Raw genomic sequence first — 17,074 nt, 5'->3', positions numbered from 1 at the left:
ACGCGCCACTCGCCCCGTCGCCCCTGTCACACGCAGTCCCAGAACAATCCAGATTCTCCTCTCCTCTCTCCCTCGCTCTCGTCAACATTGGACTGAAATGTGTTCTTGATCTCTGGGGTGGCGCTTTGATTGTGAAGTAACCCGGTAACGAGGACCTGAATCTCTGTCCCACCTTAAACAACTGAACACCAAGGCAAGCGTCTGAAACGGCACCGTGTGGACGCCGGACAAGAGCAGTGTAGGATCCCAGAGAGAAGGGAAACAAAGTGGGCTGTGTGTGGACAGTGTCCAGGCCCGGGCACAGGGGGACCCAGAGCCGGTGACTCTGATGTGAGAGAGTCTGGAGTGGGGGGGCGGCGGGGGTGGGGGTGGGGGGGGTGGGGGGAGAGTGGGGCAAGGAGTCTAGACCTTGGGGGGAGAGTATGGAGAAGAAGGTGGCTCACTTTGTATAGCCGGGTGCTGGTTAGCCGCTGGTGGGGCAGGAGGCTGTCAAGGCGAGGAAAGCAGTCCTAGAAAGGAGCGGCTAGAATCATCCTCCAGGCTCAGGGGACCCCGGCGTGTTCCCGCTGGCAGGATGGAAAGGCTCTGACAGTGGCCGCAAGTGGCGCCCTCAGAAGGATCGGCCTCGGGAGCGGCACCAGATTGGCCTAAACCAAAGGCTGGTCTGGACCCGCTTAACAAAGCTTCACAGCGAGCCTCAGAGGGTAACTTTGCAGGTAACTCCACGGAAGCATAGAGTAACATGGAATATAGGGAGGTGGGCTGTGGGACCCCCCCCCCGCCAAGTGTTGCGAGTCACTGACATTTACCACCCGCGGTGTTTGTGAGAGCCTCTCAGAGGCACCCAGAACGTCTGCTCGTCCTGCAGCTTTAAAAACCACATGGCGAGCCTGTGTCCACACAAAAACCTGCACACAGATCACTGCCCACCCACACCCCCCCCGCCCCAAATTGGAAACAACCAAGTTGTCTTTCATGGACGGATAAATAAACGGTCCATCCGGACAATGGGATGTCGTTTCCTCCTGAAAAGAAATGAAAACATCTGGGGGAATCTTAAACGCATATTGCTAAGCGAGAGAGAGGCCAATCCAAAAAGGCTGCGCGTAGATCCTAGCTCTACGGCCTTCTGGAAGAGGCAAAAGTACGGAGACCGAGAAAGACGAGTGGTGGCCAGAGTTGTGGGGGATGAACAGGTGGGGCACACAGGATTTTTAGGACACCGGACGTTGAACCTATCATTAGCATATGGGAAATACTGTGTGCTCGGTTTTGCCGGGAGCCTAAAACTGCGCTAAAAAAAGCGAATTCTATCAGGAACCAAACAGACAAACCAACCCACACGGGATGGTCCTCAAGTCCAAAACCTGTCCCAAACCTTCAGTACGTGTTTCGGTGCCTAGAATTTTTCAGATTTTAGAAAGGCAAAGTGGTTTGCATCCTGCCTGCCATGTGGCGACCCAGCAGGCTCCGGAACAGCACCTGGGGGTCACCCACGCCGGTGTCTCTGCAGCAAGGAGAGGACGCTTCACACTCGAAGCTTCTGAAGCGGGATTGTCTTCGGCAGCCTCGTGTCTGTTCGGGTTGGGGGTCGCCGCACGGATCCGGCAAAAGTCGTGTTCAGGTCCTGAACCCAGTACAGTTTCGGGATCTGGTGAGCGTCCTGGGTGGGTGGGCCGTGGGAAGCTCTAGGTCCTGAGCAGAAACCTGAGGCCGGAGGGGACGGGAGCTGCCGAATCATTCCCCGGCCTTCCGGGGAAGCGCTTTGCAAGCCCAGGACGACTTGGAACTTAGTGACGAAAGATTTCAGAGAAACAGACCCCCCTCCCCACCCCCCAGAATTAACACATTGGCGTTAAGTAATCTGCCAAACAGTGGTGTTTTGTATCCTGGTAACATCCTGACCCACTTCCCAGTTTATAAAAGAGCCGAGGACAAAGAACAGCAGGGGGTCGTTGGCAACCGGGTACTGGGTACTCCTAGCAACTGCTCCAGCCCCAGCAGCCTGCACGGTGGGAGAAATGGGAGAAATGCACTCGCCCCGGCCAGTTGCTTTCTGAAACGAAGTTAGGATCGCACCGTGTTCTGTTCCCCCAGCCGCAGCGGGACGGTGCTATCTCAGGTCACTGGGGACGACTTCAAAACCACGGTGCACGAATCAGGAGGACGTCGGTGGTGGCGCCTGGGGCTCCGTGCTGGCCCTGGGCACCTCACAAGTGTGTGTCCGCGCAGAGAGGGAGGTGCTGGGACGGGGTCGGAGGAACAGCTCTGAACCCATGGCGCGCACACAGATGGACCGTTTCTCGTTTGCGGTCGTGTTAGGACTCACGGGGGAAACCGCCACGGCTCCGGTTCCGATCGAAGACGTGGCATCCCCCTGAGAGCGGGAATCCAAGAGGGGGCGCTGCCGGTTGTGGCCCCGGCTCTTCTCGAAGCCTGTGGCTGGGAGCGCAGATTCCGGGCCAGCCTCAACCCTGACCCGAAAGTCTAGTGTGCGTTCCTGGGCTCCCGGTGACAATGCAGATGCTGAGGATGGGGTCTGGGTGGGGCTGGGTGGCACCAAGGGCCACATGGAGTCATGAGACTCTGATTGTGCTTATTACTTCTTTAGAGAGAGAGAGAGAGAGAGCGTGTGGGCAAGAGGAGCAGAGGGAGAGAATCCCAAGCAGGCTCCATGCTCAATGTGGAGCTCGATCCCACGACCCTGGGATCATGGCCCAAGTCAAAATCAAGAGTGGGACGCTCAACCCACTGAGCCATCCCGGCACCCTGGGTCGTGACTCTCTAACGTGCTCCTGCTTCCTCAACTTCCAGTTCCCCCCCAGAGACCTGGCATCCAGTGGCCGTTTCCAAAAGCCCAAACCAGCGAGGAATCGGATGCCAGCTGCTGCCCCCCCCCCCACTGGACCTCTGAGAAGAGAGACCCAGGGAGGGCAGAGCGTGATGGGAGGTAAACCCAGGTGAAAGCGGGGCTGGGGGGACAGAGTCCCTGCCAGCAGTGAACAGGGGGACCCCCGTCGACACCCACAGTTCGACAGGGCTCCTGGACTGCTGCCTATTCAGAGCGACCAAACAAAGCACGGGTGCTGTTGCTGTGTCTGTCCCACCGGGGCCCTTGTCGCTCAGCCTGACACCGGGTGAGGTACTGATGTTTGCGGGGAAACTCTTGCCCGGGCTCATTCGCTGCGCATTAGAGCCTCAAAGCAGCCGTCCATAGCTGTGTGCCATGTGGCGGGGGCCCCTGTGCGGTCAGGGAGCAGAGGCTGATCTGGGGAAGGGGAGGCAGGTCTCCAGGCACTGAGATCTTCACCCGCAGCTTCAAAGGCAGGGAGGGGTTTGGGAACTCGAGGCCCCTCCCAGAAGCTTCCCCTGGGACATTTCACTCCTCCGCCCCCCAGGTGCCAGCTGGTCCCTGTATGGCCAGTGATCCTCTTTAATGGATGGGGGGACCATCAGCTCTTGAAGAGGTTGGAATGTGGGGGGAGAGCCTTGAAGGTCCCCCAGCGGTGCCGGATAGGAGACGTGCCTGAGTGTTGCCTTTGGCTGCCATAGCACATTGCCACAATTCCCTGACCGCTCTAAGGCCAGAAGTCAACGATGGTTGTCACTGGCCAAAATCAAGGTGTTGGCCAGGCAGTGCTCCCTCCAGAGGCTCTAGGGGAGGACGCTTTGCCTGCTGTACGTTTATGGAACAGGACTTCAGACAGGGTAGAGGTCCTGACTTCACTGTGGACTGACTGCCGTTGACATGGTTGCTGTCACTCTTTTATTCGTTCGGGTATTTCCCACTTTACACAGAAGGGCAGCGTGGCCCAGAGGGGCGATGTCCCCTGCTCCGGGTCCCAGCACGTGTTGGATCTGGGCTTCCTGCTCAGCCCGCCCATCTCTGGCACCCACGTTCCTGAGCACCCACCAATGCTGCCTCTCATGTGCCTGCCACCGCCACAGAACGGCGGGGGGGTTGGGGGGGGGGAACCAGCTGTCCCCTTGACCTTGACATCAGAGCAGGGAGCTGCGTTCCAGTCTGGCAGGGCGCTTGGGAACGTGAGGGGGACACTGGGGCGTGGAGGGCGTCGTTCCTGTTCTGTGTTCCTGTTCGGTCCGAGCCTCAATCAGAGGAGCAGGCCTGCCTCTCATAGCACGTGCTCAGTTGGCCCCAGCGCCCTGGACTGTGGCTACGGTGCCCTGGGCTGTGGCTACAAAGCCCAGGAAGGGGGGTGGGCGAGGCCTGGGCACCAGTGGGCAGCTCAGTCACCGCTCAAGCAGAACACGGGATGCTTCTGCTTACGCCTCTGAACGCGCATACCGGCAAGAACTGGGTCGCCTTTGAAATCGTCATCCCCACTCTTATCCCCCGGTGACTGTCCAGCAGCCGTCGTCGTCGGTGGTTACCGTATTACAGAGCCTGCCTGGTTACTTCAGCAGCTGTGGGAGGGAGGAGGAGACGGGGCTTTGTGCACATCAGGAAGCATCTTCACTGTTACCAGCAACAGTGTGGGCCTCCGGGTGCCCACCTCCTCCCCAGTCCCCGCCCAAGCTTAGGAATGCAGGCGTCTAACCTGCTAAGAGACACTCAGCAGATGGAAGGATTCGTTTCTCTGTCTTCCAGTCCCTGGGTGGTGGGAGCAGCGATCCGACCCTGTGTTCCCAGAAAGGAAGAGGTGCCCACCTGCCCCGTTCCTTCACAGCTGCATGTCGGGGCATGGCGCCTCCCCCCCCCCCAACCCCCATGCCCATCTGCCATTTAGGGATGGAAGCGTCCAGAATAAAGCATCATCTAAAACCTCTCCAAATGACGGCCAAGTACCGGCCCGCACCTTCCAGGGAAGTTCCATCCAAAATATGGCTCAAAGCCCTTGAACGCACTTAGCATTTGTACGGTCTGTTAAGCTAAATGGCATGTATTTGTTTTGCTGCAGAATGAAAAGAATTTTCCTCTTTTGCGTATTGTTGCGAGACGTTTATTAAGAATACAAGGGATGACCAGCCGTGGTATTAACATTCTAACACAAATTCAGACGCTTGTGTTTTTCCAAGATCACAGCATCCTGGGGAAGACAACCAAGAAACCAACAAAAAACTAAGGCATCGTGGAGACCGTATGCAGGTCGTGCGTTCGTATTCCGTAACCGAGTATAAACCCAGGGCCGTGAAAACTGTATAATTTTAAAGCCCGATTTCTGTTCTCTGATAAAAAGGAAAGCAGTTTTTGGTTTCACGAACCGGTTTTAAGTCTGTTCGCACTTTTTCCTGAACAGTCGTCCTGTGCTAATACACTCTGGTTCTTGGCACCGCCCCCCCCTTCACGTGGCCCAAGATAAACCTAAGAACCCGAGAGGCCTTCTTCCCAAAGGTTCTGCTGCTCATGATACACAGTGCCACATTTACCAGGGAGAAACAGCTTCCTTCCCGTTCCACACTGACTCACTGGAAGGAAAAGTGGAAGATGGGTGACAAATCGGCATTACTGTGTGCCTGTCGCTCACGGTGACAGCCGTGGCTCGGTGGTGGCCCAGGCCTCACGCCGCGCTCAGCGGGTTGGCCACGCGGCCCAGGAAGTGGAGGGCGGTGGAGTCTTGCTCATAAATGGCGAACAGGAACGGGCTGTTGAGGGTCACCTCCAAGGCCTCGGGCCCGTCAGGCTGCTGGGCGGACTCCGTGGGCTCTTCTCCCTCGTCTGCTTTTAGTTCGAAAAGAACGCTGTTCAGCACCTGTAAGGCAGCAGGTGTTGGGACGGCTCCCGAAGGCCCTCGGGGCCCAGCTGTGTAGTGCTGTCGCTGGAGGGCGTTTCTCCAGACCGTGCACGCCCCGCCCCTCGGTGTAGACGACCCCCACTCAGCCCAACCCACCTGACAGCTCCTCCCCAGAGTCCCTCCACTTCCCACCTTGCTGTTGCCATCCAGGGCAAAACCCCGGACCCTCGGCTGCGGGCCCCTGTGCTCGGTTCATCCCACTCACGTCGCACAGGGGCTCGTGCCCCCCAAACAGTGGTCTCCAAGGCCAGAACTGCAGCCCTTCTTCTCCCCAGCAGAGCGTCCAGGCGGCCCCGCTGCAGAGGTGCGTCATTCCAGGCAGCAGAGCCACAGTCTGCCTACCGCTGAGCGTTTCCCTGAAGCAGGTGGCCCTCTGGCAGGGCTGGCACTGGGCCTAGGGGCACTCACTGTCGTGGCCCAAGTCCTGGCCCTGCTGTAGGATCTGGGAGGGACCCTGAGGCTAGGCCAGGCTGGGCAAAGCCATAGAACACATGGTGGGGAAGGGTTCGCTGCTCTCCACCTGTCCCCAGAAAGCCCTAGAAGGCTCTGGTCACTTCTCTCCCACCCTGGGTGCACACTTACCTGGCCATGCTCTCCTCTCCTACCCTGCCTGCCTCCCGGGAGATCCCCCTGTGTCCCTCCTGTCCACGTCTCCCACCCTGCGAACCCACGGAATCCGCTCCGACACAGACAGACACCTCCCGCACGGTACCTTTCCGACTCTGAGCTGGTCGTCGCTGATTTTGCCCAGGTTCGCCTCCGCACCCAGCAGGGTGGGCAGCCTGGCCTGGGCCAGCAGGTCCTGAAGGTCATAGGAGCCTTGCAGTGTCAGCTGGGGCATGGTCAGACGGATGGCCCTGGGAGGGTGACACACACTTAGGGAGGTCCCGGTGGCCCCCACCGTGAGGCCCTGGGCCCCCCTCACCCGGCTAGGCCATCTTGGGGAAAGTTTGTCAGCAGCAAACGTAACAAGAAACTTCCGTGTCCTTGGGAATATGGTGAGAAGGGCATACATTTAACAGCGGTGCTCTCTGGGTGTTTGTGGACAGTCTATGCTTCCATTCTGGGTTTAGGTTGGCTGCACTGAAGGTGTATCACCTGGAGAACTTTAAAATGCTATTCTCTGAAATAATGCATCCTGTCTTACTAGCTACCTTTCAGTGGTGTTCTTGACATAGAAACCCCCCACCGTGGGGGGGGGGGTGGGGAGAGAGAGATAGGAGGGATGTCCTGTCACTCTCAGTGGTGGGCACGTTCCTTACATCAGCTCAGTTGACCTTCCTTTGGCATCCCTGAGAGCCCATGGATGTTTCCAGTGACGTACCAAACCCTCACAAGAGGTGACAGTGGACCCATGTCCCTAGTAGCATTATTCACGATAGCCAAAAGGTGGAAGCGGCCCAAGTGTCCACTGATGGATGAAAAGATACACAAAGCACGGTCCATCCATATAATGGAATGTTAGCCTCAAGGAGGAAGGAAATTCTGACGCAGGCCGCAACGTGGGTGAACCCTGGGGACAAGATGCTAAGGGAAATAAGCCAGTCACAAAAGGACAAATACCGTATGCCTTCACTCCTCTGAAGTCCTAGAATAGACACATTCAGAGACCGGAAGTAGAAAGGTGGCGGCCAGAGGCGAGGGGAGGGGGAATGGAGAGTTAGTGTTTAATGGGGTCAGGGTTCCAGTCTGGGAAGAGGGAAAGATCCTGGGGATGGGTGGCGGTAAGGGCCACGCAACAGTGTGGATGTGCTCCGTGCCCCTGAGCCGTGTACCTAAAAGATGGGTCACGTGGTAAATGTTAGGCGTTTACCACCCACCACAACCAAAAATGATTTAGAAAGGAGAGTTGACCTCAGGAGGCCACTGGGCCCCCCCCCCCCCCCGAGTGCCTGTCTCGGGGCAGATTTCCGGACCCCACTGCCCTGCGCCTGGGTGGTAGGTCAAGTGTAGCGCCCCCAGCGGAGAATTGCTTTCTTCCCCGCCGCAGGAGTGGAGCAAACCAGGGGGCCTATGGGGTCAAGGTCAGCTTCCCGAGAAAGCCCCTCCCCCGGGTCTCTCGGAAGGGTACGAACCCTTCTGGGAAGTCGGCCCCCCAAAAGCTCTTGGTTTGCAGCAGATTGTGTGTGTTGGGGGGGGGACGGGGCTGGGGGGGGGGGTGGCGTCCAAAGGGGCAGATTGAAACGCGGGCGTCCAAAACCAGCGGGTGAGCACAAGCCCGAGGAAGGCGTGCTCCCCACTCGTGCTCCCGGAAGAAGCCGGTAAACCGAGAGCCACGTCAGTGGATGGCTGGAGGGGTGATGGGGGGATGCCCAGGCCCTCCAGCCCAGAACAGCAGGGGCCGTCCGGCCCGCCCCTGCTCACCCCACACCCCCTCCTGCCTCGCCTCCCCCCTCCCCCGGCTTTCAGGGGGAGCAGCCCCAGAGGTGCCGGCGGTTTCCCGGAGCCGTACCGGGGAGAGAGATTCTTCAGCCACGTCAAGAAGTTGTGCTGGAAGCTGAGGGTTTCCACCTGCTGCAGGCCCGACATGCATTGCGGCTGCACCAACAGCAGGCAGGCGCTCCTGCCCAGGGGCACGCGGGTCATGGAGATGTTGTTCTGGGCGTCGCTCCAGTGCTGGAAGGTGCCCGTGCCCGAGAGCATGGGGACGGGCACTGCCGTGGTGTTGTCCACCCAGAACTCCTGGAGCCCCTCCAGCAGGGAGAACCCCTTCAGCTTGCCTGCGGACCCGGATGGGAGACAAGAGGGGAAGGGTCAGCTGGGGCAGGGGCAGGCGGGTGGGCTCGGGGCGGGGTGCCGCTGAGCAGGGGTGGGGGGGGGGGCGAGGCCTGGAGGTCAGATCCCGGAGGCGAGGCGCAGCCCGGGCAGGGGGGCATTCTCCCCGCCCAGCGCATCACCAGCCCCACGGCCCCAGGGGCCTGTTCAAGTCCTCCTCCTGCAAGATCACCGCGGTGACGCCAGCCGCCAGCGGTGAAGACGTTGCACCCACCAGGTGCCACCCTGGGACTTTAGACCTGTCGCCTTAAGGCCCACAAAGGAAGGCGGAGAATGGAGGTACCTTCCACCACGACTGAGTGACTAACTCACCCCAGATCTGCCCTGGCCCAAAGCCTGTGGGCTGCCGTGCTCACTTTCTTTTTTTCTTTTTTTTTAGACAAATTCAATTGTTGGGTTCACAGCAAAAGCTAGAGGAAGGTATAGAGATTTCCCATGTGTCCCCCCCCCCCACTCCCCCGACACGCACAGCCTCCCGCCCCACCGGCACCCCCGCCAGGGCGGGACGTCCGTTGACGCTGATGAAGCGACACGGACACATCGTCATGACCCAGCACCCGTGGTTGACAGCAGGGACGTACATTCTCCGGGTCTGGACAGACGTGCAGTGACCTGTATCCACCATCACCGCGTCATCCAGAATAGGGTCACGGCCCGACACGCCCCCAGTGCACGCTCGCTCTCCAGCCCGCGAGCAGGGCCGCCCGTGACAGAGACTCCCTTTCTCAAGTCCTAGGACGCGGAGCTGAGCACACACCTCCTGTCACGAAGGCTCCACGTCTCGGGCTCCTGTGCTGCCAGGGACACCCCCACGACCCGACGTGACCAGTGGCTCTGAGCAGAGGCACTCCGTGCAAGTTGGCACCGGGCCTCGCCGGCGGGCAGTGAACCCTCTCTGGTGCCCTCGCTCCCACAGGGCTGTGCACGTGGTGGCGGAACCGAGCTGCCACCCGGCTCAGCTGTCCTGGGAGACAGGACGGACGCCTGCCGAAGGCCCTGTCCCTGGGGGCCTCCCTGTGACCGGAGCCCCTGGCACAGCCCCTCCCCCCTGCAGTCTCCTCGGTCACCGTGGGTGGCCCACGTCGGGGTTGTTTCTGGGGGAATGAGGGGAGGGTAAGGGTGAGTCTGTCACAGAGCAGCTGGGGGTCTGAGTAAAGGCAGCTTCAAAAGCCACGGCTCCCTCTTCTGGGAACAGAGGTCTCCGAAGTGGAGGGGCGGGGGCTGGAAGGACAAGGGTGCCTTCCCAGGGCCTGGGTCTGGCAAGAAGGGACCGCCAGACCCAGCCTCTCCCTCCCCCTTTGTAGTCGGGCCTTGGGGAGACAGGAGCGACAAGCCGTGGTGTCCTTCCTCCCAGGCCTGGCAGGGGACTCATTAGTTCAGGGGAAGAAAGGACTGACTCTTTTCCCACCAAGACAGAAAGACAGATGGCACCGGAGGCGGCTGCCCGGTCCCATCTGCTCATCTGAAAAGCACAGCACACCGTCCTCGTCCAGAGGTTAAGTAAATCCCTCAAGGTTAAGTCAGCTGGCGTCGTGGAACCTGTCAGGGCCAGCACCCAGCTTGGGATGACAGCAGGGCCTGGGCAAAGGGTGCCCTGGAGCTCGTGGGCTCCCAGCCCCCAAGTGCTCGCCAGTTGGGAACGTGCACCTGACCTCCGCTCAGGTCACGGTAATAGAACGTCATTGCCAAAGGGGAACACAGAGCTCCCAAGACGTAAGTGGACGCGCCGCAGCGGACAGGTGCGTCTCTGTTGGATGGAAAGTGAGGCACAGAAAGGTCAGGGAGGGAGAATCAGAAGGGGGGATGTGGTGGGGCTGGGTGACTATCCAGGGCGTCGGAGTCCTGAGCGCGGTTCTGCTTTTCTCCTCGTGGCTTTCCTCGCTCCCCTCTTGTCCAGCCCCATCATGTGAACGCGTGCACGGGGGCTTTTCCAGAATGAGTCCCCGTTTCTGGCCCCTGCGGCTCCCTAGCTTCGCCTTTTGGGGGCACGACTTCCTCAATGAGCTCTCCTGCTGGGGCTCCTCTTAGGAATGGCGAGCTGAGCCCACGAGTCCCCTCTGTCCTCCGTGGGGTGTGGCGCCCCCCCCCCACTCAGCTGGATGGCCCCAGTGCTGGACTCTGTTCCCACGACCTGTGAGCACTGGGACCTGAGCATTCCAGGGTCTGCCCTCTTCCTCCTGCACCCAGAACAGGCTGGAGGTCCTTCCCCCTTGCTGTTTACAGGCTTCTAGAATGTTTTCAGAGTAACAAAGTAGCCATGCTCTGTTAAACCTCTCTCTCTCTCTCTCTCTCTCTCTCTCTCTCTGGCTCCGGTTTGGCTGCTTGCTCGCTTGGCTTGCAAACGCACCCTCCCCGGCCCCTCAGTTTGCGGAGTCACTACCTTAGCATGTGCTCCCGGGAGGGTTTGCCTGCCCTGTTGAGCAGCCTTCCCGGGAGTTCCGCCCCCCCCCCCCCCCCCGCCTTCAGTGCACATGGCACAGGCCGCCTGGGCGACCTCTGAACAGAACGCTTTGCCCGCTCCAACACTCGCCAGCCTTCCCAACATCAGATTCCAAGTCGGAACCCGGCCCGTCTTTCCGGCCCCACCTTGCACCAGCCACGCTCGCTCACTCCCAGCTCTGGCCAAACAGAGCCGCCCTTGCCCTGGTTCCTGGCCCCGAACTCGCTAGCCTTTGCTCACATGTTTGTTCTTCTCCACTGCAGCCCCGCTCCCCGAGCCGCCCCCAGGCCTCTGTCCTCTTCCCCAGTGACCCTCCCTCCTCTGGGTGCTCAGCGCCCCAGATACCTTCCTCGGGCACTTTTATCTGCAGCTCTGTAGCCTGGGCATTCGCCCGTGGGACCTAGCTGCCCTGTTGAGGCTCGAATAGGCAACCTGGGGTCGGGACGTGTGCGTTCTTCCTGCCTGGCCCCTCGGAGACGCCCCACTCGGGGAGTTTGCATGTGAACCTCTTCCGTGATTATGTATTGAATGAGCGAACTGTCTTCGTAGGGATTTTTTTGTGGGGGAGGAGGGAGTAATGGCCCCTCCCAACATGAAAGGGATTTAAGCAAACAAACGGGCTATGTTTGCATGGACATTGACCTTCTCAAGAGACAGGAACCCCTCCCTCCTGAGCGTAGAGCTGGGCCCCAGGGCCGGGAGGTGGGGGCTTGGGTCCTGGGACACCCGCTCGTGCCTGTGCCTTCTTGAGGAGGCCACCGCGTTGCTGTTTTTTCCTCTAGGGGCAGTAACACCTCTCCACCACACCGCCAGGGGATTGAATGAGAAAAGTAGAAGGATGTAGTTTAGTAGCTGCACAGAGTAGGGCAGCAGGTAGGTGGGCTGATAGTTCCGCCTCCTCGAGAGTGACTCCTGGGTACTCCCTCACGTGCGCCACCCTGCCCTTCTCCAAGGCCTGGCCCTTGCTGAGCTGAAATGTTGGGCATTACAGCCACAGACGCAGGGAACTGTCACCCTTTGGAACCGGCCCGGGGGTAGAGCCCACCCCACCCGCAGGGTCTGCCTTACCTTGGAAGCGGACATAGGTGTTGAAAAGTAGGGTGCTGCCTGGGCCGACTCCTGACAGGGGGCTGTTCATTTTCCACCCCGTCACTGCCTGCACGAACGCGTTGATCTTCTCGGCAGCAAGATCTGGGTCCGTGGACAAGTCCAGAGAGCGCTCGAGGGTGATGGGGGCAAAGGGAGCCAGGCCCCGCACAAATGGCTCCTTCAGGCGCAGGCCGGGGGCTGTGAACAGGCCCACCACCGTGGAGAGGAACAGTCTGGGCTGGCCGCTGGCCCCACCCTGGGCGACCAGAAGGCCCTGGATGGTGTGCAGGGCAGAGAGGACCTTGTGGCCATCCAGCCGGGACGTGCAGCCCTGATCCTCCCCGGGGACGCCCAGGAACGCCTGTAGTCTGCTGGCCGTGGGGTCCAGGGCGCCCAAATAGAAAGAGGCCAGGGTGCCAAAGAGAGCCGTTGGGGACAGGATGGCCGCCCCGCTGGCCGTGCTCCACGACTCACTCAGCATCCTGTACATGTGGAAGCCCAAGAAGTTGAGCATCATCCCCACCTTCGCCGCCCTCAGCCTGTCTTCCTCCTCCAGCCCCTCGGTGGCCAGCACAAGCTGCTCTCGGAGGGCCTCCTCGTCCACGGGGGTTGTCTTGGCCTGAATGGGGACCAGTGTGAAGGTCGGCTCTTTGGGCGCCTCCGCGTTGGACTTCTCCAGTTGCTCACAGCTGCTCTCGCTGTAGACGAGGAGGTGAAAGGGGTGTATGTACACCCGGTCGGCAGCGGCGAGGCCGGCCCAGGCCAGGAGGCAGAGGACGGCGGCCCTCAGGCTCGCACCAGCAGGAGCCATCGCTGACAGGGGGCGCTCACTTCCGCGGACCCTGCAAAAATGCCCTCTTGTCAAGGGTGACAGTTCTACTCGGTGTGGAGGTGCCCTCTAGCCAGACTTTTAGCCGTTCCAATATTCCCTGCGATCGTTCAGTCTGGGAGAAATCTATCCAAGTCCACACATGTCGAAGAGAAGTGGTAAATTTCAAAGCTCTGGGGAAGACACCGCGCAGGTGCAAAACACGGCTGTGGGCTGGGCTGCGCTCTCACGGGGCTTATTTTGGGGTGGGCTTTGTGTTTTGTTGTGTCTAATGTTTAAATTTTTCTTTTAACGTCTATTTATTTTTGAGACAGAGAGAGAGCATGAACGGGGGAGGGGCAGAGAGAGAGAGAGAGAGAGAGAGGGAGACACAGAATCCGAAGCAGGCTCCAGGCTCCGAGCTGTCAGCCCAGAGCCCGACGCGGGGCTCGAACTCACGACCGCGAGATCGTGACCCGAGCCGAAGTCGGACGCCCGACCGACTGAGCCACCCAGGCGCCCCGGTTGTTTTGTCTAATTTTTATAGCGGTGGGGATGTCTTGGGATTAAGACCTCTGGAGAGTTTAAACAGAGATAGGAAGTCGTCCGTGAAATCAAGGAAAAATGTTCACAAGTGTTTTCACAAAATAGTGGAAGCACTTCTCTCCAAGGATATATGAGTGGCTGATATTACTTTTACGTTATGTTAATCGGTGATCTTCTGCTTCCATCAATAATTATATGTTTAATAGAGAGTAATACGGAAACACTCAAGCTGGTGTTTAAGGGACCACTTTCGGCAATAACGTATCATGATATTAAGGCAAAAAATGTTTTAAGCTATTTGTTGAAATCCCAGTCCCTCAAAATGTACTATACTTGGAGACATAAAGAGGTAATTTAGGTGAAATGAGGTCATCGGGGTGAGACCTACTCCAATCTGACTGGTGTCCTTCTAAGAAGGGGAGATTCAGGGGCGCCTGGGTGGCTCAGTCGGTTAAGTCCGACTCTTGATCTCGTCTCAGGTTATGACCTCACAGTTCGTGAGTTTGAGCCCCACATTGGGCTCCATGGTGACAGTGTGGAGCCTGTTTGGGATTCTCACTCTCTCTCTCTCTCTCTATGCCCCACCCTCTGCTTGTGCACTCTCCCCCCCACCATCAAAAATAAATAAATAAACTTTAAAAAAAAGAGAGAGGAGATTAAGACACAGACACATCCAGAGGGAAGACACTGTACAGACTGAGGATGGCCACCTATCTAGAAGCCAAGGAGAGAGGCTCTGAAGAATCGAGCCCCACTGACACCTTCATCTCAGGTGGGTAGCCGCCAGAATCGTGAGATAACATGTCTATTAAGTGACCCAGTCTGTGGGGCTTTGATATGGCCCCTAAGCAAAGTCATAGATTCACGCGCCCCTGGCTGTAAGTTTTCCCCTCGAAAACCAAACGTGGACCAGACCGCCGGTCTCTTGGAAGCCTCTTGGCCCCAGGGTAGGCAGTAAACCAGTTTGGAATACAAAACTAGCACACACAGGGGCACCTGGGTGGCTCAGTTGGTTGAGCTCCCACATCGGCTCAGGGCAGGATCTCGAGGTTCGTGAGCTCGAGCCCCGCGAGCCCCGCGTCGGGCTCTCTGCTGTCAGCCTGCCAGCGGCTCAGTCAGTCAAGCGTCCGACTCTCGGTCTCGGCTCGGGTCACCATGTCACGGCTCGGAGGATCGAGCCCCGAGTCGGGCTCCACGCTGACAACATGGAATCTGCTTGGGATTCTCTCTCTCTGCCCCTCCCCACCCCTTCAAAAAAAAAAAAATAAATTAAAAAAAAAAAAAAAAGCTGGACCACACTGAGTTATCAGGAAAGCTTGTGGAAGCAGAGTGCCGGAGACATCTTGCAGTAACAGGCACCCCGTCCAGGGTTGGGGCCAGGGGGGGCACAGCCCCCTCCCTGCTCCACCCCTCCTGCACCGTCTCGTCTCGGCACCGTCTCGTCTCGGCACCGTCTGGGGGGGGGGAGCAATTTCACGGATCACTGTCGTTGCTCTCAGCTGGGATCAGTTGCTGCTGCCCCGGCTGGTCCTAAGTCAGCACCCAGCAGGAGCCTGTGATTCTCCCCTCCTCCACCACCCTCCCCCTCAGCCTCCCTCTCCCCTCCCCTCCTCCAGGTATCCCGACTCCTCGCGGTTCCGGGGCCTGATGAAATGGTGAGATCGTCAACCGACACTAATACAATGCTTATCATTGCCGGGCGGTGTTCTAGGGCTTTCCATAGACTCGTCTCATCCTGCTGAGGCTTCCTTGACCCCGCGTTTCACACTGCAACTGTCCCCCGCCACGCCTGACACTCTGGGCTCGCTGACCCTGCTTTACTTCCTTTTCCCTTAGCGCCGATCACCCTGTAACCCTCTGCAGCATGTATCTGTTTACTTTTTCCGTTTTCAGTTCTGTCCCTTTGCACATGAAAGCAAACCCCATGAGCGCGGGGTCCTCGCTCGGTTTTGTTCGCTGATGCATAGACACCGCGGTCCCAGAAATGCGCCTGGGACCTCGTAGGTACTCAGTACATCGTCAAATGGAGCACTTACCGCTGGTTTGCAGAGGAGGTCCGGTGATTTGCTCTAGGCCACACAGGTCACGCAGTTCTGTCGGAGAGACAGAACTAGGATTCACACCCAGGCCCTCCCCCCCCCCCCGCCCCCAACTCCCGGACGCCATAGTCCACACGCTTCAGCACCGATCTGTAGTGCCTCTTGAACAAAACAATAAGACTTTGTCTTTCTAGTTTATCCTAAAGTTTAGAAAGCACTCTCACGTTAGATGAGCTCTTTTGATTTACATACGCCCTGGTTCAGGAGCAAGGAAGGCCAGGCATTGCCATTTGTCCCATTTTACGGCCGAGCCACCCGAGGCTCGGGGGTACCGCGTGATGAGTGCACAGAACACAGCCTTGAACGCAGAGACGGCGCTGCCTCAAGGGAGGGGCAGGGAGTCAGACGCCGGCCACTCCTCATCCGAGCCCCGTGGGGACGCGGCCCCGGGGGCCAACTGAGTCAGCCTCCCCCAGCTGGGGGAGTCACCTCCCCCAGCTCCGCCACCTGCACCGCAAGTTTGCTCTTCCTTCTGCTGGCAGGGGACCCAGGGGACTCTAGGCCACCATGACTCTGCTCCTGTGCCAGCCCCTGAGGCCCGCCAGCCCCGCTCATGGGCGGCAGGAGGACCCGGCCACTCTCTTCCCTTCTGCCGGGGAGGCACGGCTCCTCTGATGGGAGCTGGGGTGTGCTGAGGGAGAGGACAGCCCCCACGTCTGGATGTCTGCTGTGACAGGAGGGGAAAGGCAGCCTGTGAGTCTTCCGTGGTGATGTCCCCGTGCTGCAGGGACCCCTGGCTTCTGGCCCTCAGCAGCTCTTTTCACCTCCCCACAGAGGCCCCCCACCGGCTTCTCCTCCCTGCATGTGACTCAGCTGCCCCGGGAGAGACAGGGAGGGGTGTGTAAGGAGAGCGCCTCCCAGCTTACCTTCCGCCTTTAGTTCCCCCAAACAGAGGCAGCCTCTTCCCCTGGCAGGGCCGCGGAGGCCCTATTTATATGGGAGGGGTGGGGACGGCGCCGTTCCCAGAGCGTTCTGTGCCCAGGCTGGGGAGGAGGGGGGGTGACATCACTTGGCCCAGCGGTGGGGGTGGGGGGCCTCAGGCAGCCAGGCCGGGCCGGGGGACAGGCGCCAGAGCGACTCGCATGCAGGGGCTCCTTCCAGGAAGTCAGGGTGATCGATAACACACTTTCACTGCTGAACAGGATGAGCTGGAATGCCGTCCGTCGAGTTACACATTTACTGAAGTTTTCCTGCACTGGGGCCGCAGGTCCGGAGCACAGGGGCGTCCCACGTAGGGGTGTGATGTGTCTCTGCCCTGAGGCTTGGCAACCCCAGGCCAGCCACCCAAGCCTTCTCTCTCTCTCTCTCTCTCTCTCTTTTTTTTTAAGTTTATTTATTTTGAGAGAGACAGAGACAGAGCGAGTGGGAGAGGGCAGAGAGAGAGGGAGAGACAAAGAATCCCAAGCAGGCTACGCACTGTCCGCAGAGTCCCAAGTGGGGACCGAACCCACGAAACCATGAGCTCGTGACCTGAGCCAAAACCAAGAGTCAGACACCCAACTGACCGAGCCACCCAGGCGCCCCTAACCCAAGCCTTCTGATGGAGCCCTGTTTGGGGCGTGCT

The 17,074-nt window shown here is 59.1% G+C and overlaps 1 protein-coding gene across 2 annotated transcripts; it reads right to left on the bottom strand.

The window, feature by feature from the left end:
- Nucleotides 1-4,945: 4,945 nt before the first annotated feature.
- AGT (angiotensinogen) lies at nucleotides 4,946-16,514 on the bottom strand. Of its 2 annotated transcripts, XM_011287235.4 has the most exons (6): nucleotides 16,377-16,501; nucleotides 15,448-15,504; nucleotides 12,037-12,899; nucleotides 8,206-8,473; nucleotides 6,466-6,610; nucleotides 4,946-5,711 (listed from the first exon to the last, which is right to left on the bottom strand). In XM_011287235.4, the coding sequence occupies exons 3-6, from the start codon at nucleotides 12,866-12,868 to the stop codon at nucleotides 5,520-5,522; spliced, it is 1,437 nt and encodes a 478-aa protein (XP_011285537.3). In that variant the 5' UTR covers nucleotides 12,869-12,899; nucleotides 15,448-15,504; nucleotides 16,377-16,501; the 3' UTR covers nucleotides 4,946-5,519. The 2 variants fall into 2 exon arrangements, with proteins under 2 accessions (XP_011285537.3, XP_044895886.1); XM_045039951.1 differs by lacking the exon at nucleotides 15,448-15,504 and having other exon boundaries at nucleotides 16,377-16,514.
- Nucleotides 16,515-17,074: the final 560 nt, after the last annotated feature.

This window comes from Felis catus, chromosome D2 (assembly GCF_018350175.1).
Source record: "Felis catus isolate Fca126 chromosome D2, F.catus_Fca126_mat1.0, whole genome shotgun sequence".
NCBI lineage: Eukaryota > Metazoa > Chordata > Mammalia > Carnivora > Felidae > Felis > Felis catus.
The sequence above is the reverse complement of the archived record's forward strand: the minus strand, read 5'-3'. Positions and strand labels throughout refer to the sequence as shown.

Excerpts from the sequence above, each read along its gene's own strand:
- AGT (XM_045039951.1), bottom strand. The coding sequence starts at position 12,868 with ATGGCTCCTGCTGGTGCGAGCCTGAGGGCCGCCGTCCTCTGCCTCCTG. Across the intron at positions 6,611-8,205 it reads CTGAAGAATCTCTCTCCCCG|GGCCATCCGTCTGACCATGC; the intron begins GTACGGCTCCGG and ends TCACCCTCCCAG. Across the intron at positions 5,712-6,465 it reads ACCAGCTCAGAGTCGGAAAG|GTGCTGAACAGCGTTCTTTT; the intron begins GTACCGTGCGGG and ends GCTGCCTTACAG.